This window comes from Syngnathoides biaculeatus, chromosome 10 (assembly GCF_019802595.1).
Source record: "Syngnathoides biaculeatus isolate LvHL_M chromosome 10, ASM1980259v1, whole genome shotgun sequence".
NCBI classification, from domain to species: Eukaryota; Metazoa; Chordata; class Actinopteri; order Syngnathiformes; family Syngnathidae; genus Syngnathoides; species Syngnathoides biaculeatus.
Genome location: NC_084649.1, coordinates 18455594 through 18477316, shown reverse-complemented (window position 1 = coordinate 18477316; position 21723 = coordinate 18455594). Strand labels below are relative to the sequence as shown.

Below are 21723 nucleotides of genomic sequence, written 5' to 3'. Positions count from 1 at the left end.
CAACTCGTCTTACTCTTCGGTACAACGTCTATAAAAAGAACTTTGAGTGTTTTGATCTACACAAGAACACATTTTCTTTTTAAATTGTTTACATTTAATTAAGCGAGTTTCAAGTGTTTTTAATATTAAAATAAATATTAATAATCAGCAAACCGTTAATAGGCAGGTAATTACACACGGCACTGCAAACGTCCCGCTCAACTGTTAGCGTAACCCATTAGGATCATTAAAAGTGACGACTGGGATTCGCCGCTCCACTTACGATATCGGTGAAGACTCCCGGCCTCATGAGGTTGATCATCTTGGCCACCTGATAGATGTCGACCACGCCTTCGTTCTCCAGCTGCTGCGACAGCGTGGTGAGCGCGCACATCATCCCCGCCGACACGGCGCCGTACCTGCAACGATCACGTCGCCAAAATGCAGCTGCACCAGACATGTTCGCATGGGACGCACGCCATCGAAAACTCCCGGAATTTCCGGCCTATAAACTGCGACTTTTTTCACACGCTTTCAACCCTGCGTTTTACGTGGTGATGCGGCTAATTTTTGTATTTTTTCTAACGGCTTAAAGGGGCCACTCCAGCGGAAAAGGTAAGAGTGAGAATGGTGGAATATATGTGCCGTGGAAGTGACTCTGACGCATACTGGGAAATCCCCCGGTCCCATAGTTCCCCTTCTTCAACAAAGAGGGAGCTAACATACGTATACTTATATCCTAACCCTAACCTAACCTTAAAACAAAAGCTGATACAAAGATATACACATATCTGTACATTTGCTGTGTTTGTCTTTCCGAGACGTCCATCGCGAACATGAACACTTGGCGACAAGTTGTCGAGTGGCACATGTTGAAGCATGGATGGGGATGTTTCAGAATGGCCGGAAGTTTACAAACTATACGCGCAAGCGCATTAATATACGCGTAGTAATCACAAGGAGACTTTTCAGCACCGGGAGCGCTCAGATCGCTACGCCGGCCCTGTTAGTACCACGCTAGCATTAGCGCCGCGCTACTGTGTGACTGCCGCGTCTTAGTGATTTATGTGGGGGGTTTTTTTTTTTTTCTAACCCTCTTAGTACTGTGCTACCGTGTTGCTACTGTGTAGTTGCTGCGGCTGTTTTTTTCTTACTGGTATATATATATATATATATATATATATATATATATATATATATATATGTATTTTTTTTTAACAGGCCCTGTTGGTGCTATTGTGTTGTTGCTATTTTAAGCTAAGCTAAGATATTAAAACTTTGAAAACTCTTTCTGCGTACCGTCTTTCTTAGGGTTAGGATATAATTTATTTTAGCCACCTCTATGTAGAAGAAGGGGAACTATGAGACCGGGGGGATTTCCCAGTAAGCATCTGCTATGTACCCAGAGTTCCCCTGTTAGTAACGCATGCGCATTCATCACAAAGAGACGTTTCATCACCGGGGAGCGCTCAGACCGTCACACCGGCCCTGTTAGCGCTGCGCTAGCGTGTTACTGCCGTGTCTCAGTGATTTTTACTGGTACGTTTTGTTTTTTTTAATCAGCCCTGTTAGCGCGGCACTAGCACTAGCATCTCTGTGTACCGTCTTTGTAAACATCGTATTTACCAGGTGCCTCTGTAGGCCGGAAATTCCGGTATGCATTCTATTTAGCAACTGAAGTGGAACTAACAAAGTCGAGATAAGAGACATTTCAACTTCAGCACGGCATTTGTCGCATCACAGGTGAGAAGTGAAAAGTGTGTTGTAGGGAACGTACTCGTCATGCACGATGGTGGGGCCGTCTCGCGTCATGGCCTCCTCCTTGATGACCCTGATGAGCTCGAAGGCGCTGCTGAGAGGAGCGTCGGGGTTGGGCCACTTGGGGCACTGGAAGTGTCTCACCTCCAGAACGTAGTCGTCCTGACGCGCACGTGACGGCGGGAAGAGTTACGCATATGCGGGAGTGGGGTGGGGGGGTTACGCAAGAGGATATTTGAGCTCAGATGAAGACCGGGTGGAGGGGTGGTACCTGCGTGGCTTCCAGGATGAAATCATGGATGATGATCTGCTCCTCGTTGGAGAGGCACAGTCTGTCTTTACTGATAAGCGTGACGGTGAAGGCGATGCAGTTCATGGCCTCCTCGCGACTCGGCCAGTAAACAAACTCATCTTCAGCCTGCACAGAACCAAGCACAGAAAAAAGTGTACGGCAAGAACTCGGCTTGGAAGGGGGAACTAAATGCAAAAATGTGCCAGAACTTGTCAAAACGTGGTACTTCGATTGAGTTCCTGCTTGTCTAATGAGAGTAAAATCAACTTCAGGAGGGCAGCACATTGATTAAAATCGCTGGCCGGATGTGACGTCGCAGCTGCTGTAGCGTGTTGGATTGTTTACAGCACATTTGAGTAGGCTTGGTTTGTTCAAAATGGATCGGGAGGAACTGTGCAGATTCCTTTTCATCTTTTACACAGCCTCTGAAAAGCAGTCCGCTGGCTTTCGCGGACTTGCCCCGCGAGGCTGCCCGGAGAGCACCAGCTAACACCGGCGACTGGCATCGTATTGTACAATATTAAATCAGTTAGTGTAATTAATTGTTTTTTAATTTGATCAAATTAGTGAGTGAACTTGAGTTTGGGATGGTGTTGTGTTGACGTTGAAGGAAAGAAGGCAACAGTATATTCCTCTTTGTCTTAGCGTCGCAAGAAAACATCACCCTGGGATGATGTGAGCCGTTTTATTTTGGTTAGGCGCATTTAGCAATATTTCCAATGAAATCACACGTCAGATTCTGACATTATCCAAACTTAAACACATGCATAAATACATAATCCAGAATGTCCCAAGTGTCACGTAAATGCTGCATTGTATTCTTACACTGCTGTGCAAACGACTTCACATTGCATGTGGGATAAGAAGTCAACAGCAAGTGACATTTTTTTGTGTGTTTAATTTTGTTCCTAAAATCCGGCTTTGACTCGACAACAACGTGGCCTTCGAAACAAGCGAGGATGACGTATCAGACATGTTAACAAGGCTGCTTACCAGACCCTGGTTGTCAGGCAACATGACAATAATTTGCGCATTATGGTCCCAAATCATCCTCCAAAAGTCAGTGGTGGTGTGGGGCAAAGGATGCTGGGTAATGATAAACTCATTACTCCTGTAGTAACCCTGAGGAGAGAAAAGAGCAGGCTTGTTCAAGCTCATCCGAGCGCATTTGGGTAGCAAACGCCCAAATGGAACGGGCGAGGCCCGAAGAGGCGGCGAGACCGTACCATTATGTAAGAGGCATTAATGTAATCGGTTCCCTTCATGCCAGGCAGAGTGGTGAGTCCCACCCTCGCTCGCTCGGCTGTAGAGGCAGAAAAACGCACTTGAGTCGGGACCCGGGCGAAGTGGCTGATTGCAAACGCGTTCATTACCGCTCCTCGCGGTCGCTATAGCAACAGCAACCTCCATTTCCCCCTGGCCGGCCGCCACGAATGCATAGACTGATTAACTTATGGGATTATGGAAATAGCTTCTAATTTTGGACGAGCGATTGTCTTCAATAATGTACGGCCTGGATACCAGACCGGCGGTGTGAGGAAACGCTGCAGTGCTGTTTATTCATGCGTGCCGGTCGTTATTTTCGCTTTATGAACAAACAAGCGGTGGAAGAACGGACGAGACACTCACATGGAACCACGGAGGAGTTGCGGTTCTTCTCCTTGTTGCAGTCTTTGTGGGCGCTGAAACACTCCACGAAGCGAGTGTTGCATTGAGTCAGCAGCTGGCGACGAGAAGAGGGAAAAGTCAGGGGGGGGGGGGGGAATCAAACACGCGCACAGATTGGGAAGCGCACAGTGGCGCTTCTTAATTAGCAAAATGGAAAAAAATGCTCCTTTGGGAATGAATGCAGCAATAGATAAGAGAGAAGCACTTTTATACGCAGTCTAAACAATCCCATGCTGGTTCACCTCTAAATTTGATCTGATTTGGAAACAAACAAACAAACAAAAATCCCACAGGAAATATTGTAAACATTTGTTTGTCATTTGTTCTCCAGACTGTCGCTATCATAAAAATAGGAACGTGTTGAGTGACACGTGAACATGCGGTGGCAGCCAGAGATGAGTTTAATCCGTTCCGAGGCCAGCTAGCAACTCAAAACGTGCATCTCAAATCGTGCCTCCTCATTAAAATTATGAAAATGGAAAGAGTTAAACAGTTATACTTATTCATTTCAACTCCATGAATACACATATGAAAAAGAGGATGCAGAGGATAAAGAATATATGCCTGTGAGTACTGTCACAGTGTCTATCCACATTGTTTGCATTCAAATTTTATACATTGCATAAATGCGGACTATTGATGCTATTCATTAGCATGTCTATGGCGTTTTGCATTGTGTATTAACATTAAGCTACCAGAAGGGAAATTTGGTTGTTGTTGTTTTTTTTTTTTTTGTTTTGAATGTCCGAGTGCTGGAGAAAAATTCCCATGTGTTTTTACACACTTGGCCAACAAAGCTGATTCTGATTTGTGTTTTGAATACACAAGTCAAAGCGAAATATGTCTCAAAGAACGGGTATACAAACAAAAGACTCGGGTCTTAACTTACCCTGATTTCTGGCCGATATTCTGTCTGATAAACCGCAACTTTTTTCCACACGCTTTCAGCCATGCGGTTTATGCGGTGATGCGGCTAATTTGTGCATTTTTTTCTAACGGCCGCAAGGGCGCACTCGAGCGGAAAAGAGTGAGACTGGTGCTGAGGAAGGTATGTTTTATTTATTTTTTTTAAACTAGCGCTGTGCTAGCGTGTTTCTGCTGTGCTACTGCCGTGTCTCAGTAATTTTTACCGGTATGTTTTTTTTTTAACCGGCCCTGTTAACGCCACGCTAGAGTTAGCACCGCGCTAGCGTTCGTGCCGTGGTAGAGTTAGCTACTGTGTTACTGCCGCGTCTCAGTGATTTAGGTATGTTTTGTTTTTTTAACCGGCCCTGTTAATGCTGTGCTACCGTGTTGCTACTGCGGCTGTTTATTTTTTAATCGGTATGTTTTTTTTTTTAACCAGCCCTGTTTGTGCTACTGTGTTGTTGCTATGTTAAGGTAAGCTAAGGTATTAAAACTTTGAAAACTCTTTCTGTGTACTGTCTTTCTTTATAAATATCTCGTGTTTCAATGTGGGTTTCAATGTAGGCAGTTGCGGCTTTTAAAGTGGTGCGGCGTATGTATGTACCAAATGATATTTCCTTTACAAATGTACTGGGTGAGGTTTATAATCCGGTGCCCTCTATAGTCTGGAAATTACGGTATGTGGTAACAATGGCATAACATGATGATAATGGTGATTCACGGCACATACTACTTCTAAGGGGCCAAGAATTCCTCATCCCCCCGCATCGCTTTATCCGGCAGGGCTTGGTCCCCGTCCGCCCGCAAATAAAATCGGATTACTGCACTTCCCGTACGTGGCTTTAACAAGCTTCCGACGAAGAGACCGCCTCCTTTCCCCGAGGATGAAAGGATCGAGTGACACAACCACGAGGTTGCGAACTCACTCTAAACTGCTTCTCCAGACGGGTGCGGCCCGCCGAGTTGGGCGTGAGGATGCTGTTGACGTAGCTGTGCAGCTGCCAGGCGGGCACCTCCGTCTCTCTGCTGAAAATGGCCTCCATCAGGGCATCGTGGATGAACACATACTGCTCCTAACGGGGCGGAGAGAGAATCCAGGTGGTAAAGTGGGATTTCCATCCACAGCGGAGAATAGTACACAAAAAGAGCAGTGCAGTATTTTCTCAATACGCTTCAATGACGGCAGAGGTCAGACTGGTTGGATCTGGTACTAAAAGCGTCACTTTCATCTCAAATAACAACTTAATGTTGACACTGAGGTTACAGTACGCAATAGTTTTCCAAATTGCACAGTAGAAGATTAGAAATACACGCCTACTCCGATGAGTCGGCTTTTGGCTGACATTTAGTTGGTGGTGTCACTATTGAGTAAGTACAACATGAAAGTGTGGCTTCATCCAGCCTCGCATCATCATTTAAGTATGTGAAATGTGTGGGGGATAATTTATCATAAAACTTTTTAGGCCACTTAGTAGCAAATGAGGCCGCCATACGAAAAAGCTCCAATAATTATTTTCAACTCACTCCTTCAACCGACTTGATAGAGTTGCATACTTGTTTAAATAATATTTGCATTATTTAAAAAATAATAATCCATATGCTGTAATTTCCGGCCTATAAGGCACGACTTTTTTCACACGCTTTCAACCCTGCTGTTTATGCGGTGTTGCAGCTAATTTGTGCATTTTTCTCTAACGGCCGCAAGGTGGCACTCGAGCGGAAGAGGTAAGAGTGAGACCGGTGGAATGTATGTGCCGAGGAAGTGACTTTTACTGGTCCGGTGTGACAGTCTGAGCGCTCCCGGTGCTGAAAAGTCTCCTTGTGATTAAGGCGCATGCACACTATAGACATCTCAGAAAGACAACCACAGCGAACGTACATATAAGTGTATATCTTTTTCTCAACTTTTGTTTTAAGGTTAGGTTAGGATATAACGTATTTTAGCAAGAAGAAGAGGAACCATGAGACCGGGGGATTTCCCAGTCGGCATCTGCTACGTACCCAGAGATCCCCTGCGCATTCATCACAAGGAGACTTTTCAGCGCTCAGACCGTCACACCGGCCCTGTTAGCGTTGCGCTAGTGTATTACTGCCGTGTCTCAGTGATTTTTACCGGTATGTTGTTTTTTTTAATTGGCCCTGTTAGCGTGGCGCTAGCTTTAGCATTAGTGCGGCACTAGCGTTAATGTGGTGCTAGCATTAGCGCAGTGCTAGCGCTGGCGTCTCTGTCTACCGTCTTTGTAAATATCTCATGTTTCAAAGTGGGTTTCAATGTGGGCACTAGCGGCTTTTACACAGCTGCGGCGTATGTATGTACCAAATGGTATTTCCTTTATAAATGTACTGGGCGAGGCTTATAACCAGGTGCGCTCTGTAGGCCGGGAACTACGGTATACCAAGCAAAACAAACCAAAGTACGAAATAAGAAAGTCATCCCTCCACTCCTCAAAAAAAGATTTGACTCAGCTCAAAGTGTAAGAATGCGTTAAGTGCGAAAGCTTTCTCTCCGTAAGCATTTTAAACCACGGTTGAGGATGACCTTTGTCATAGAGAGTTGTGGGGTTTTTTTTTTTTTTGGATGAGGGGGGGGCAAGCCAGTGGGGGTCTTACCTCAGTCTGGACCAGGTAGTTGCGCTGTGTGCGGATATGTTTGAGAAAATCCAGGATGCTGACTGTGCTTTTGTCCTTGATTTGTTGCAGCATGCTGTCAATGACAATGTACGTTCCAGTGCGTCCAACCCCTGCACTGAGGCCAGCACGAAGCAATATGAGCACGCCGGCAGAGGACCCGTCAGCACATTTCCGACGTCTAACGCTCATAATTAATGTTCATTTAAGTAATGGATTGTACCTGCAGTGCACCAGGACCGGGCCCATGTCTGCAGTGCGGGCCGCCGACGAGCGGTTGATGAAGGTGAGGACGGGGAGGGTGTACTCGGGCACGCCCATGTCGGGCCACTGAGTGTAGTGGTACTGGATCACGATGCGCTCATTCAGCTTCCCCTTTGGGTTCCCCTTCTGACCCTGAAAAGCAGCGCACGCCTTAGAACGTGTGTCGCTCGATCCGGTCATGAAAGTTACTTTTTAGTGACCTTCTTGACTTTTGTGTTCCGGATGAGGAAACGCCGCAGGGTGTAGCAGGCGTGCACTTTGGTGCTTTTCAGCATCACAACGATGTTCCCGTACTGCTCGCTGTTCTCTGTGGGCCAGTACTGGTCACATTTCCTCTGTAAAACATGCCAATGGACATTTGACCATACCTGATAAGAGTTCCTACACTGCAAATATCAAATCCTAAATATAGGACTTAATTTGAGAAAAATTATGTGTCAATGGCGGCAACGGTGGAACAGCTGGTAAAGCGTTGGCCTCACAGTTTTGAGGTCTTGGGTACAATCCCGGACCCGCTTGTGTGGAGTTCGCATGTTCTCTCTGTGTCTGCGTGGTTTTTTTCCGGGTACTCCAGTTTCCTCCCACATCCCAAAACCATGCAACATTAATTGGACCCTCTAAACTGTCCCTAGGTGTCATTGTGAGTGCAACTGTTTGTCTCTATGAGGCCTGTAATTGGCTTCAACCAGTTCTGGGTGTACCCTGCCCATTGACAACTGGGATAGGCTCCAGCACTTCCCGCGACCCTCGTGAGGATAAGCGACGAAGAAAATGCATGGATTGATATGTATCCATAGAGAAGGACAATGTTACTTGGCAAGATTTGTTAACATAGCTAGCTTCTAAAGCCCCCACCCATGTCTTAAAACTAGTGTTCCGGTACAACCTGCACCTTTAGAACTATAAATTGCTCAAGGCAGTAATTAAATCTTGATAAGTTATTATGTTACTTAGATTTATTCATAGTGCACTTTAAACGACAACCACAGCTGTTACAAAGTGCTGTACACAAAGACGAAACTTAAAACACCAGAATTAAAACTTGAATCCAAATGACGCTCCTCAACTAACTGCAACATAGTTTCACGGCCCCAGCGTGCCAACAGATGGCGGCAAAGCACTACTTTACTCTCAAAGCTTTGTAACTCAATTCAACAAACTTCCTTAACGCCAAACCTATCCGTACTGTTCTTGCTTTGGCCTGAGCACAAAAGCAACAAGAGGAAAGGTTTACAAAATAAAAAGTAAACATCTTTGAACATTCATGAGTGCCGAACAGTGATTATTGGGGAGGGCTGGGGGGTTATGCTTTGGGATTCCTTTTTTCCTCCATATGGGATGTGCATTACCTCTGTAATATTTAATTTGCAATTTTCCAAGTTGTCTAACCCATCCATCCATTTTCTTTGCCGCTTATCCTCACGAGGGTCGCGGGAGTGCTGGAGCCTATCCCAGCTGTCAACGGGCAGAAGGCGGCGTACACCCTGAACTGGTTGCCAGTCAATCGCAGAACACATAGAGACAGACAACAGTCCCGCTTACAATCACACCTACGGGCAATTTAAAGTGTCCAATTAATGTTGCATGTTTTTGGGATGTGGGAGGAAACCGGGGTGCCCGGGGAAAACCCATACAGGCAGGTCCGGGATTGAACCCGGGACCTCAGAACTGTGAGGCCAACGCTTTGCCTAACCCAACAATGTTAAATCAGTATGCGATTAATTAACGGTAATTAATGACTATATAATAATGAATGTGCGAGCGTGCGGTGGCCCACCCGCCCTTTCTCCACGAGGTTCGTAATCATGACGATGATTCCGGTGTTCTGCTCCCACACCATCCTCCAGAAGTCTTCAAAGGTGGACTTGAGCGGCCCCTGGGCAGCGATGTACGCTCTGGGCCGGTTGTATCCCTGGCACACACACCAAATGATTCATAACCGAGGCGAGGTTCACGAGACCCAGACGGATACGCGACGAGGGCATGGAACTCACGTCCACGTAGTTGGCATTGATGTAATCCGAATGTTTGGCGTCTTTCCCAGCCAGCGGTCGCAATTTCACCCGGCTGTGGTCATCTGCGCGGGGGGGAAACCGTTGATATATTTAAGCAAATCATTGTTCAAGGAAGGAAAGTGGGTTAGGATAACATAAGAGGATTCCTCCACATTAGACATCCTCTCTAATCGCGTTTCACAGCGACTCACAAGCCACGATGTTGATGTATCTGTTTTTGTGCTTGTTGTCAGGATGATTGGAGTGTTCCGCTGTGATTTTCAGGTCGGCTGTGGAGCGCTGGACCTCCTGGGGAGAGCGAGTGTGGAAAAACAAAGACAAAAACAAAAACAAAAAACATATGGGATTTAATCATTCTCTATTTAACGAAAACCGCGTGATTTGATTTATTGCGTAACGCGCCTTTGTGCCACCACTGGTCATTAATCGGCACATTTCCTTTTCCTATTGATTGAAACGCCGAGCTAATTATTTTGTAAAAGCAACGAGACAACAGCAGAGAGACAAAAATAAGCATGCCGACGTGTGAAAGGATCCAGACAGTCTAGCAGCTAAAAAAAAAAAAAAATCTGTGTGTATAGATTGATATGCTAGATTAGTTCTCAAACTCGCTCGGTTCGGTGAGTCATTCTCATCTGAGGTCGAGATATTGTGCCCGCCCGTCCGCTACGTTCGCCCCACTCGTATGATTCGTGACAACCCCTCAGAACAACGGCGCTTTCAGCCTTTTGACGTCACCAAATTACAGAAAGCTTTGTCTCGACCTATCTTTGCAATCTTCGCCGTTTCGAGGGTGTCGGACGAAACAAAGAGAATGAACAGGCTTGCTTGTGAAAATGATAACAGCTCATATCGTCAAGGTAAAGCCACACATTCTTGAAGTTGTTCAAAAAACAACAAAAGTCACATTGACTTCCAGGGGAGAAAAAAAAACAAAACGTGTTTTTGTGGAATACATGTTCTTTTTGGAAAATTTGTACGCAAATGAGGCATGGCTCATTTCGTCCCCAATGTTGTCATCCATCCATCAGTTTTCTTTTGCCGCTTATCCTCACGAGGGTCATTGGGAGTGCTGGAGCCTATCCCAGCTGTCAATAGGCTGGAGGCGGGGTACACCCTGAACTGGTCGCCAGCCAATCGCAAGGCACATGGAGACAAAAGTCACGCTCACCATCACACCTATGGGCGATTTAGAGTCTCCAATTAATGTTATTTGGGTTTTTTGGGGAGTTCCCGGTGAAAATCCACGCAGGCAAACTTCACACGGGTGGGGCCGGGATCGAACCCGGTGTGATGGTCTGAGTGCTCTTGGTGCTGAAAAGTCTTCTTGTGATTAACGCGCATGTGCGTATATTTTGTAAACTTCCGGCCAGTCTGAAACGTCCCCATCCGAGTTTCAACGTGTGCCATTCGACAACTTGTTGCCGAGTGTTCATGTTCGCTATTGTTATGTGTGTGAAATGTTTTGAGAAGTGCCTATATAAGGACGAGAAAGACAGACAAGGAGGCTTCTTCTCGCCACTGCTCTGGGAAACTACCCTGCTTGGAACAGGAACTACACGGACGTCGGCTGCCTTTCGTTTTTGGACCGGTGTGACGATCTGAGCGCTCCCAGTGCTAAAAGATCTTCTTCAGGTTAATGTGAGTGGGCGTAGAATTTTGGGAATTTTCCCACTTTTTCTACTTCCGTGCCAGTCTGAAACCTCCTCATCCATACACACCGAATGAAAGAATACAGAAACAAATGCGAACGTATAGTTTGTTATTTATCAACTAGAACGCACGTTCCGGCATTGAACAAGAATCAACAGAGGATTGTTCGGGCTTAGTCATTAAGGCCCATTTGGGTAAGTGAAAGGAAGTGTCATGTCACCCGAACCCATACCCGAACAATCCTCTGTTGATTCTTGTTCAATGCTGGAACATGCTTTCCAGTCGATAAATAAACAATAAGTCCGCATTTGTTTCTGTATTCTTTCGTTCGCTGTGTTCGGCTTTGTGAGACGTCAATGGGGAAATGCACGTGGACCGAAAGTGAAAAATGCGGAAGTAGAAAAACTCGAAAATTTCTAAATGCATCCGCATTAACCCATTCGTGGACAGGGTCCCATTTTTGGGACATCATTATTTTCACGCATCGTATCCTTCAGTATGTCAAAATATTTCAGTGTTTTAATCTGATTCTGATTCTGGTTTTTGGGACGATCTACTAAGAAAACCCAAGTACCCTCTCGGTCAGCATCCCATTTTTGGGACGAGATTATAAATTAGTAAAGTTATCATATAACTTAACCATAAACGAAAAAGAAGTGTTATTTCCTTGATTGTGGCCTGTTCGGAGACTTTTATCTCAATAAGGCAAAAAATTGCCACCCTGCCCATGAATGGGTTAATCCTAAGGGGACTTTTCAGCATGAGGGGAACGCTCAAGACTATCACACTGACTGGAACTTAACTTGGAATACCCGCTGGGACGAATATTTCCTTGTTTGGGAACGCTCGTTCAACATTGGTGACTATTCGCTGTTGTGGCTCAACTACTCTGTTCTTGAACGGCCATTTTGTGTTTAGCTATTTTCTTTCGTTTGTGTTGTGTTGATGTGTGCGAGATTAAACTGTCAGAATCGCAATACAACTGCCTTGCCGCATTTTGCTGGCTTGAACAGAGGGGACGTTACACATAACACTATGGACGTAACCCTAACCTCAGAAAGACAAACACAGCGAATGCACGTATATGTGTATATCTTTTGAGCAACTTTTGTTTTCAGCTTTGGTTACGATATAACGTATGTTAGCTCCCTCTATGTGGAGGAACGAGAGCGGGGGATTTCCCAGTAAGCGCCGGCTACGTACTCAGATTTCCCCCTTGTTACTAGCGCATGCGCATTAATCACAAGGAGAGTTTTCAACACGGGGGAGCGCTCAGACCGTCACACCGGCAAGGTCAAGAATACTCGTCGGTGCTGAAAGGGGCGGTATTTGCGACAAACATCACTTCCAAACAGTCCTGCAGCTGATTTGACTCATTTCCCATTAACTTTCTGTTTCAATTTCTAACTAGTTGGGCCTTAATTAATTGTGCTCTCTTGCTGGCTGCAGCAAAGTCCTAAAATCCATTACGCCTTCCGCTGGTTCACGACGTACACAACAAACCCACTGATGAGAAAAAAAGAAGGAAAAAAAAAAAACAGAAAATCTCTGAAAAGACTCCTGCAAAGTTAAACTCAAGCAGTGCTTGGGTTTATGTTTGAGCACAGCCAATGCTATTAGTGCTTGAACTCAAACAACCTTCTTTTCCTCCTCCTCCTTCCCGGCGTTGTATTTACATGACAAATGAGCGTATGAGGCTGACGCCAAACGACCCAATTAAAGAGCAGCCTTCAGGAGTGAAGCTTTCGCCTTCTTTCTTAACCTGCTTTCACCCTAATTAACTCCGCGTCTGCCTGTGCGTCTGTCTTTCGCCCAAATATCCATCCAAAAAGAGCAAAGTTGAAGGGGAACATGGCGCCACGCTGAGTAGTCCGCTTCATCCCAAAAAAAAGGAGAAGGGCGGGCGGCGAGGCGTGATGTTCGAGTCAGGCCGCGCGCCCCGGTGCTTAAAAGTTTGTTTCAGTCTGTAGGCGCTGCGGAGAAAACTTCAACGCGGACACACCCACACTTTTTTTTGCTACATTTGGGGAAAAGAAAATGAATTCGGCAAACTGTGAGATCTGATGTTGGATTTTTGTAAAGAGAACTATCACCAAATTCATGGGTTCATGTACCGTAATTTCCGGCCTATAAACCTCGACTTTTTTCACAAGCTCTCAACCCTGCGGCTTATGCGGTGATGTGGCTAATTTGTGCATTTTTTCCAACGTCTTGTGTGTTAGCGTTAAGCTACCAGAAGGGATATTTTGTTTGTTGTTGTTTGTTCTTTGTTTTGAATGTCCGACTGCTGGAGAAAAGTTCCTTGTGTGTTTTTACACACTTGGCCAATAAATCTGATTGTGATCCTGATTTGTGTTTTATATACAAAGCGAAAATTAGTCTCAAAGAACAGGTATACAAACAAAAGACACAGGTCTTAATTTAGTAACTGTAATTTCTGGCCTATAAAAAGCGACTTTTTTCACATGCTTTCAACCCTGCAGGTTATGCGGTGATGCGGCTAATTTGTGCAATTTTTTTCTAACCGCCGCTAGGGGACACTCGAGCGGAAAAGGTAAGAGTGAGATTGCTAGAATATATGTGCCGAGGTTGTGCTTTTGCCAGTATGTTTTTTTTTAACCAGCCTTGTTAGCGCTGCGCTCATGTTAGCGCTGTGCTAGCGTGTTGCTGTTTTGTTTCTGCCACGTCTCAGTGATTTTTACCGGTATGTTTTTTTAAACAGACCTGTTAGCGTTAGCACTGCGCTAGCATTAACACCACGCTGGCGTGTCTCTGCTGTGTTACTGCCGCATCTCTGTGATTTAGGTACGTTTTTTTTTTAAACCGACTCTGTTAGTGCTATGCTACCGTATTGCTTCTCTGTAGCTGTCATGGCTGTTTTTTTTTTTAACCGGTATTTTTAATTTTTTTTTAACCAGCCCTGTTCGTGCTACCGTGTTGTCACTATGTTAAGCTAAGCTAAAGTATTAAAACTTTGAAAATTCATTCTGAGTACTGACTTTGTAAATATCTCGCGTTTCAATGTGGGTTTCAATGTGGGAACTTGCGGCTTTTACACAGCTGCTGCATAATGGATGTTTCAAAAGAGAACCACCCTCATCCTGACATGGCACACAAACAGGTAATGTAAAAAAAAAAACAAAAAAAAAACATCCTTGAAGTGGAATGAATATGAACTTGAATTTTCTTATTTGGAAAAAAAAAACAAAACAAAACAAGCCATCATGTTAGTTGAGTGTCTTGTTGTTTTGACAGAGGTGAACTTCATTTACACGTTTCATTTGTTTCCTATGAGAAAAAAACGTTTTGAGTTACAAACAAATTGCACGTCAATGGGCATTCTGTAATGAATCGTGTTCAACGTGCCCATTTTACAAACGGCAGATTGTCAAATGAATTTTCGCAGGCAGGGCTGCCTCGCATGCCTAGCAGCATTTTCCGAATAGTTGTAGCTAATTAAGCGTTTCATAGTTAATGATTGTATTTTTTTTTCCATTTTCTCATAGTGCAATGGAAGCGTTCTACTTGCTTCTTGCGGCACCCGCCCTAAATTCAAGTGTGACAAGCTCATTAGTGGCTGTAACGTGCTTGATGAGAGATCTGCTACCTTTCCTTGAACAACTCATCAATGCCAAAGTTGTGATTCTTAATTGGGGCGCGCCAAGTTCAACTTGAGATTGTCACAAAGCATTTACGTTGTGTGAACAAAATTTTTCCACCAAGTGCATGTTCTGACAATCTGATTTGTGACAAAACAAAGAACAAAGTCAACAATATTGAAATGAGGTTCCTTTAATTTCTTTTTTGTTGTTTGTTTGTTTGTTTTTTGTAAATACACCGCCACTGAGTACTGCAAAGTACAGCATGTGAGTTTACCTCGAACTCCTCGGAAAAGCCTTGCAGGTTGTTCTTGTAGAGCTCCATGATGTGTTTGACAAACTGCTTGACAGGAATGGCCTCCATGTCATCTACAACAAGGACAAAACACAGCAGGCAAAATTTTGTTTTATGAACCCTCCCCCCCACCGCCCGAGAAAAAGTAAGTTTGGGGTTTGTTTCTCGCTACAACGATGATTGAAAGCAGTCAACGTGGGGACAGAAGAACTGCAGTGGCTGGTGCCACAACTTATTTTGTGCATTTATGGTGGTAGCATCTGCCTCGGCAGAGTCCTATCATCTTGAGGTCACACACGAGGGACTTTGATAAGGCTGGTGGAGCAGCCACACGGGGACAATCGAGCCGGGGGCCCCAGCTGTCACGGCTACTGACGCCGGCCAACGTTTAAACGAACACACCGTCCCACACGGGGCCCAAAGGGGCCGACCCGGTTGCGTCGTAAAGGGGGAATTCTTCTTTGCTAATCTGTCCATTTATCAAAATGTCCTTCAGCCCGTAAGGCGGTTATGCTCAAAGCGTGTTAAAGCACTCAGACCTTGAATGATCTAAGGTTGATTAGATCTTGTACACATATAAGGCCTTCATCATCTTTCTCTTAACATTTAAATATATTCCCATTACTAATAACCTTCGGAGCGCATTCAGGTCACAGCTCCCCGTGAATGTCCCTTCCCTTGAACTCGATTGAAGCGCCCGTTGAGTTATTCTGACAATATAGCAAATGGAAGCATTACAATGCAAATAAAAGGAAGAGAGGAGGCGACGGGCAACGAAAGCGGAATTTCAATGCGGAGTCGATGGCGACATCAGCTGCGCTTTGTGGCTACGATAGCGCCGTCTTCAAATGTCACGCAGCTTTGTGACAGGGAAACTTAAGCCCGATATCAACTAGACGCCAGCCAGCGCTCGGCTGCCGGGGACATTAAAAGCGGGAAGAAGAAGACGGAAAAAAAGAAAAAGGAAAAGCAGCCAGCCGGGCCCAGTGCTCAGCTGCAAAGGGGCAGCCAGAGTCATTTCACATGTAAATGAACTTTAATTGTGCAAATATGCACATCAAGGTAACAGAGGAAAAAAAGCCTTTTGGGAATTGTTGATGGTGATTTGAGGATAGCTCCTGAATTAGCGGCGCCATCTCAAATGTTTCCTGCCTGAAGAGCGCAATTTAAACATTGTCAACTCGCGAGCGAGTCGGAAAAACGAGAAAAGGTCAGCAGTGTGAAAAAAGTACATTTGGCTGCTGGGAACCACTCTGTTCACCTGGTATCGGGATGAAGGGGATGCTCTCATTGGCAACCACCCGAGGAGAGCTGCTCTCCTCGACGTAGAAGTGAGCTGTCTGGAAAAACCTCCTGCAGGGACAAAAGAGGAGACGGGACGTTAGATGCAGTCAACAAACTGAGCATCTGAATAGAGTCGCAAATGGAGCACAAAACGCCACCTTGGACAGGATCTGACAATTTTGCCTCACACACTACAGGTAACATGTAACCAGCTAAGGACTAACATTTCAATGACCCTCTCGTCAGGGACAACACGTGCAAAGCTTAGAAACCACGTCATATCTTGGAGGAAAAAAAATGTGCAAGTGTTAAAATCAGCCATGCTTTGAAAAAAAAAAAAAAAAAAGTTCATTAGAGCCTGCAAGCTCATCTGTTTAGGTAACATCAATTCCCCCCCAACCCCCACCCCAAACATATTGTTAAAAAGATGATAAATGTGTTAATTATATTTGGAGACTCACCAAATTAATCTCTTACAATGAATTGTGCATGGATTCAAAATGTCCCGCACAATGGATTGAAATGAATGAACGGTGAGGGTGAAAAAAATGGAAGCCTTTAAAAGATGGAAAAATGAGTCTTAGAAGCCCTTCTCAGTCAGGATGGCGTCTTTCTCTCTCTCTCTCATTAACTCACAATATTTACTGATGACCAAACAACTAAAGAGCCAACCTCAGTGCCATTGTCATAAAAAAAATGATTATATCCAAAAAAAAAAGGCCCAGGTGAGATCCTACCTGTACTTGCAGAGAAGGGTGCAGATGCTAGTCATTCTTTAGGATGGACAGACAACCAAAACAAGAAGGCTGGAGTGAATGACAAAGGTATAGAAGGGGAGGGATGGAGCGATGGAATGGTGAAGGGAAGGCAGGGTGGGCTAACTAAGAGAGAGGGTGAGGAGGTCGCCTTCCTGGAGTGCGTCACAGCCTCCAAATTGCAATCAATCTCCCACAGCAGGCGCAGATGCGTCGCGGCTTAACTAACCGGCGAGGTTCCCGCATCCTCCGCCGCCGCTTGCCTCCCAACAAGCTCGCTTCGAGGGAACACGCGCGGCAAGACGAACGTGGAAAGGGTGACAGTTGGAAGAAAAAGAAAAGGGAGCAAGGGCTTTCGACGCAGACGCGCCGAGGTGCCGGGACCGTACGGGGATTCGTTTCCGGCCTCGAACATCTGTGAGCTTTCGACAAAACAGCTCGAGCCTCAGAGGCGTCCAGATGTGTGCCGCAATTAAAGCCAGCGGAGTTCCGCTCGTGACCTTAACGCAAACTTCAAACGCAACCGCAGACGTTCCACCATTGACATCTTTTTCACCAATGCGATCATGTATGTACGAATTACAAGAATGACGGCATCACGTCGTTAATGAGCACGGAAATCTAACGAGCGGGGTTCGGCTCCAATAGCCCACCCGAGTCGGCACAGAAAGTGCGTGCGGATGGTTTGATTTCATCTTTCATCCATCATAACCGCTTCCCCCCCTCAGGGGAGCTGACATTGTCTGAAGTGGGAGAGTTGTCATAACAACCGCTGGGGATGGTCAGCTTTGTAAGCCGGCCCTGCCGAAACATCAAAGTCGCCCTCCGCCGCCGCCGAAATCACGTGAGCCGTTACGGACACGAGACTTTCTGGAGCAAAGTCCATTTACTGACATCAGGTAAAGTAGACGTGCATGGTCAACGACAACACAAATTAAATTAAGAAAATATAAAACACATAAAAGGTTTCCACGCAAAATGCCTGACTTCTGAACATATTTTTTTCACATTTTCAATCTAATTTTTTAGATGCACAAACCGTTCAATAGCGCCACAGTGGATGGTAGGCATGCCTTTTCCTGGGTAATTTTATTTTTTGCACTTGCAACTTTTGTGATCTATGTTACTTTTCGTCTCAGTTGTCTACTGCACACTCGTTTACTTGCATTTAACCCATTCGTGGGCGGAGTCTCATTTTGGGGACATCATGATTTTCACGCATTATATCCTTCAGTATATCAAAACATTGAAGTGTTTTAATCTGAAGCCATAATTTAATATCAGGAGAGGATAACTCATCGGTCAAAGTTAGCACAAAGTTATTTCCCTTTCCTTCCTGACCCAACATGGCTGCCTCGAGTACACGTGTTTTCCAAGAGAAGAAAGGGAGAAAGGTCAGCATGCAACCAAGTTTGTCTTCAAAATGCTAATCCATCAGTATTATTAATGCGTAAGTGTTGTTCTAGAATAAGAATTAATTCATAAACATATGAATGTCCTCTGTCCTATGTTTTTAATTCCCTTTGATATCTCGAACAGCATTAAACGCAGCTCGCGTTCTGACCAAAACAAAGCGGTCAGAGCATAGAACTCCTAAATCCTAAAGTCCTTGCACTGGCTTCCAGTCAGCTTTAGAATAGATTTTAAAGTTCTGCTCCTGGTCTATAAATCACTAAATGATTTAGGTCCTGAATAGATGAAAGAAATGTTCAGGGAATGCAAACCCAGTAGAGCTCTGAGATCAACTGACTCGGGTCAAACAGTGGAGCGCAGATTCCAAAGCAAACATGGTGAAGCAGCATTTGGCTATTACGCTGTACACAAATGGAAGAAGTTGCCAACAGAGGTGAGGTCAGCCCCACGTGGGAATGTTTTTAAATCCAGGTTGAAAACTCTTCTTTTTTTTCCTCATGCTTTTTAGAATATATCCACTCTATTTTTTAGCATATTACTTGCACTATATGCGGTTTTAATTGTCTTTTTTTTTTTAATATTTTGTTTGTCATTTTTATTGTTTTTATGCCATTTTAAATTGTTTTATCTCTGTTTTCAAATGCCTTTAATCATGCAAGCACATTGAGTTACGTTGCGTATGAAATGCGCTATACAAATAAATTTGCTTTGCTTTGCTTTGCTTTGCCTTGCTTAAAAATACTCAAAGACGTACACAAAATATACAAATATATACAAGTGTGACCTCTGCACCGCATAAAAAAAAAAAAGCCATACTATATGAATCTATTCAAAACTTTTCCCTCTGCATATTCGTTATAACTCTTTAATTGGGCAAAAGTCATTTTGATCACCAGATTAATCAATAGAATAATTATGGCTACTTAATTAAAATGCTACAGATAAAATAATAATGCAGAATCTTTAGGGGAAAAAAAATAAATATGCATGAGAGCAGCTGAGGAACTAGCCAGTAGTGCTATTTGTAACTCATTAACTATCCCACATGTGCCAGTGGCTTGGCGTGGGTAATTACTGGAACTTGAATTGCGCGGCTGGAAATTAGCCGAGCAGATGAAAACACAGCTGGGCCCCACTGTCGGCACCGCGGGGGCTTCGGGTCTCCTGCCCCGAGCCTTGTACGGTAAAGCAAGGAGCCACATAAAGCCAATCCTAATAGAAACATAAGCAAAAACATGATGGGTGGTGTTAAACCACAACCAAACCAGGATACCAACAGAATGTCTGACAAAAAAAAAAAAAAAAAAAAAAAAATCAAATCTTGGATGTGTGCTACTTGGGCCGGGAGGTGGGATCGCTTCTCCCATCCTTCAATCGGTGATGCTGCGCGTACTCGCGGGCTCGCACCATCTTTGTTCCATCTTGCCATTGCCGTCTATACAATTTGTCCCCTCATCGTGTACGAGTCTCACCTCCAGTAGACCATCACGATGAGCAGCATGATGAGGCAGAGCAGGGTCAGCGCAGATACCACCACCAGCGGGACAATCCACACCATCCTGCCCATGCCGGGGTGAGGCGTTCGGGTCACGTTGGATACGGTGGTCCTCTCTGGAACAAGAGACAAATACAAACACGATTCTGTTCAGGTGTCCGGCAGTAGTATTTCACACGTTTCTGTAACGTAAATGTACTTTTTCTCACAAAATTACAATTCGGTTTTCATGACAATTTTCCAACTATACATTTTTTGATATTGGGATGAATCAATTGAGATACATTTTATTTTTCTGTTGCAGCGTTCCAGTTGTTTGAGCCAGAAAATTGAAAAAAATCCTCGACCAAAAGTCGTGTGAACTTTGGGAACGGAGAGGTTAATAAAACTGCAGCAACGGAGAGTGTGGGTGGTGGTATGCATGGTGAGCAGAGAGCAAAGATAGCGTGGATTCTTAATAATTAAAAAGACCTTAATATGAATATGAAAAATCCAGCCATCCATTTTCTTAGCTGCTTATCCTCACAAGGGTCACGGGGAGCACTGGAGCCTATCCCAGCTGTCAACGGGCAGGAGGCGGTGTACACCCTGAATTGGTTGCCAGCCAATCGCAGGGAACATCGAGAAAAACAGCCCACTCGCAATTACGCCAACGGCGCAATTTAGAGGATTCACTTTGCACAAAGTAGTCGTCCTTCAGAAGAACAGCAACTACGGACGGCAAAGACACCAACAAATTGAAAGATTAAGATTTGATCGTGGAAGCAAAAATGTGCTGTTGTTGAAAACTGCTTTTGTTCAAATATACATTCATGAAAATATTGAAAGATTATAGAATTGTGAAACTGTGATGTAAAAAAAATGAATTTTTGGATTTTATCAGTTTTTTTGTAATTAACTGGGGACTCTTAATTGCCCGTAGGTATGATTGTGAATGCAAATGGTTAGTTGTTTCTTTGTGCCCTGCAATTGGCTGGCAACCAGTTCAGGGTATAACTTGCCCCCTGCCCAAAGAGAGCTGGGGTTGAAACCCTATCCCTGCGACCCTTGTGAGGATAAGCGACTCAGATGATGGAGAGTTTATTTGTTGCCAATTGCCAATTTCACTCGATATGTCGATATGCCTACTTATTTTGGATTGCGATGCTTGTTTGTGTGTTGTTGTTGTTGCTTGTTGTCCAGAACCAGGACACTTGTCATTTTAAATCTTAGTGATGCTTTCCTGGTTAAACCATCCATCCATCCATCCATTTTCTTTGCCGCTTATCCTCAGGAGGGTCGCGGGGAGTGCTGGAGCCTATCCCAGCTGTCAACGGCCAGTAGGCGGGGTACACCCTGAACTGTTTGCTGGCTAATCCCAGGGCACATAGAGACAAACAGTCACACACACAATTACACCTATGGGCAATTTAGAGTGTCCAACTAATGTTGCTTGTTTTTTTTTTTTTTTTTTTTTTGGGGATGTGGGAGGAAACCCGAGTGACCTCAGAACTGTGAGGCCAACGTTTTCCATCTGATCCACCGTCCCGCCTGAATATGAAAAAAAATATCTTTCATAATAGTGTTGAGCTTCCAATCTATTTCATGTGTTGTGACACACTGCCCCCCCCCACACCCTCATGTATTAGGACCTTATTCTCAAGATATGACTTGATTTTCTCAACTACACCCATTTTGCTGTTAATGTGACATTTTCATAGTGTAGCAACATAACAGAGA

At 44.6% G+C, this 21723-nt stretch overlaps 1 protein-coding gene across 1 annotated transcript in view; it reads right to left on the bottom strand.

Moving 5' to 3' along the window:
* The window catches only part of ca16b (carbonic anhydrase XVI b), a 131509-nt gene that overhangs the window by 2673 nt on the left and 107113 nt on the right, over positions 1–21723 (bottom strand). The window contains exons 13-28 of the mRNA XM_061831416.1: positions 19982–20120; positions 16319–16410; positions 15040–15131; positions 9702–9798; positions 9490–9572; positions 9273–9407; positions 7696–7830; positions 7455–7627; positions 7214–7349; positions 5530–5676; positions 3659–3752; positions 3256–3332; positions 3023–3151; positions 2009–2155; positions 1757–1899; positions 263–398 (exon numbers count right to left, since the gene is read on the bottom strand). Of these exons, the coding sequence (XP_061687400.1) occupies positions 263–398; positions 1757–1899; positions 2009–2155; positions 3023–3151; positions 3256–3332; positions 3659–3752; positions 5530–5676; positions 7214–7349; positions 7455–7627; positions 7696–7830; positions 9273–9407; positions 9490–9572; positions 9702–9798; positions 15040–15131; positions 16319–16410; positions 19982–20120 (1955 nt within the window). The remainder of the gene's footprint in view (positions 1–262; positions 399–1756; positions 1900–2008; positions 2156–3022; positions 3152–3255; positions 3333–3658; positions 3753–5529; positions 5677–7213; positions 7350–7454; positions 7628–7695; positions 7831–9272; positions 9408–9489; positions 9573–9701; positions 9799–15039; positions 15132–16318; positions 16411–19981; positions 20121–21723) is intronic.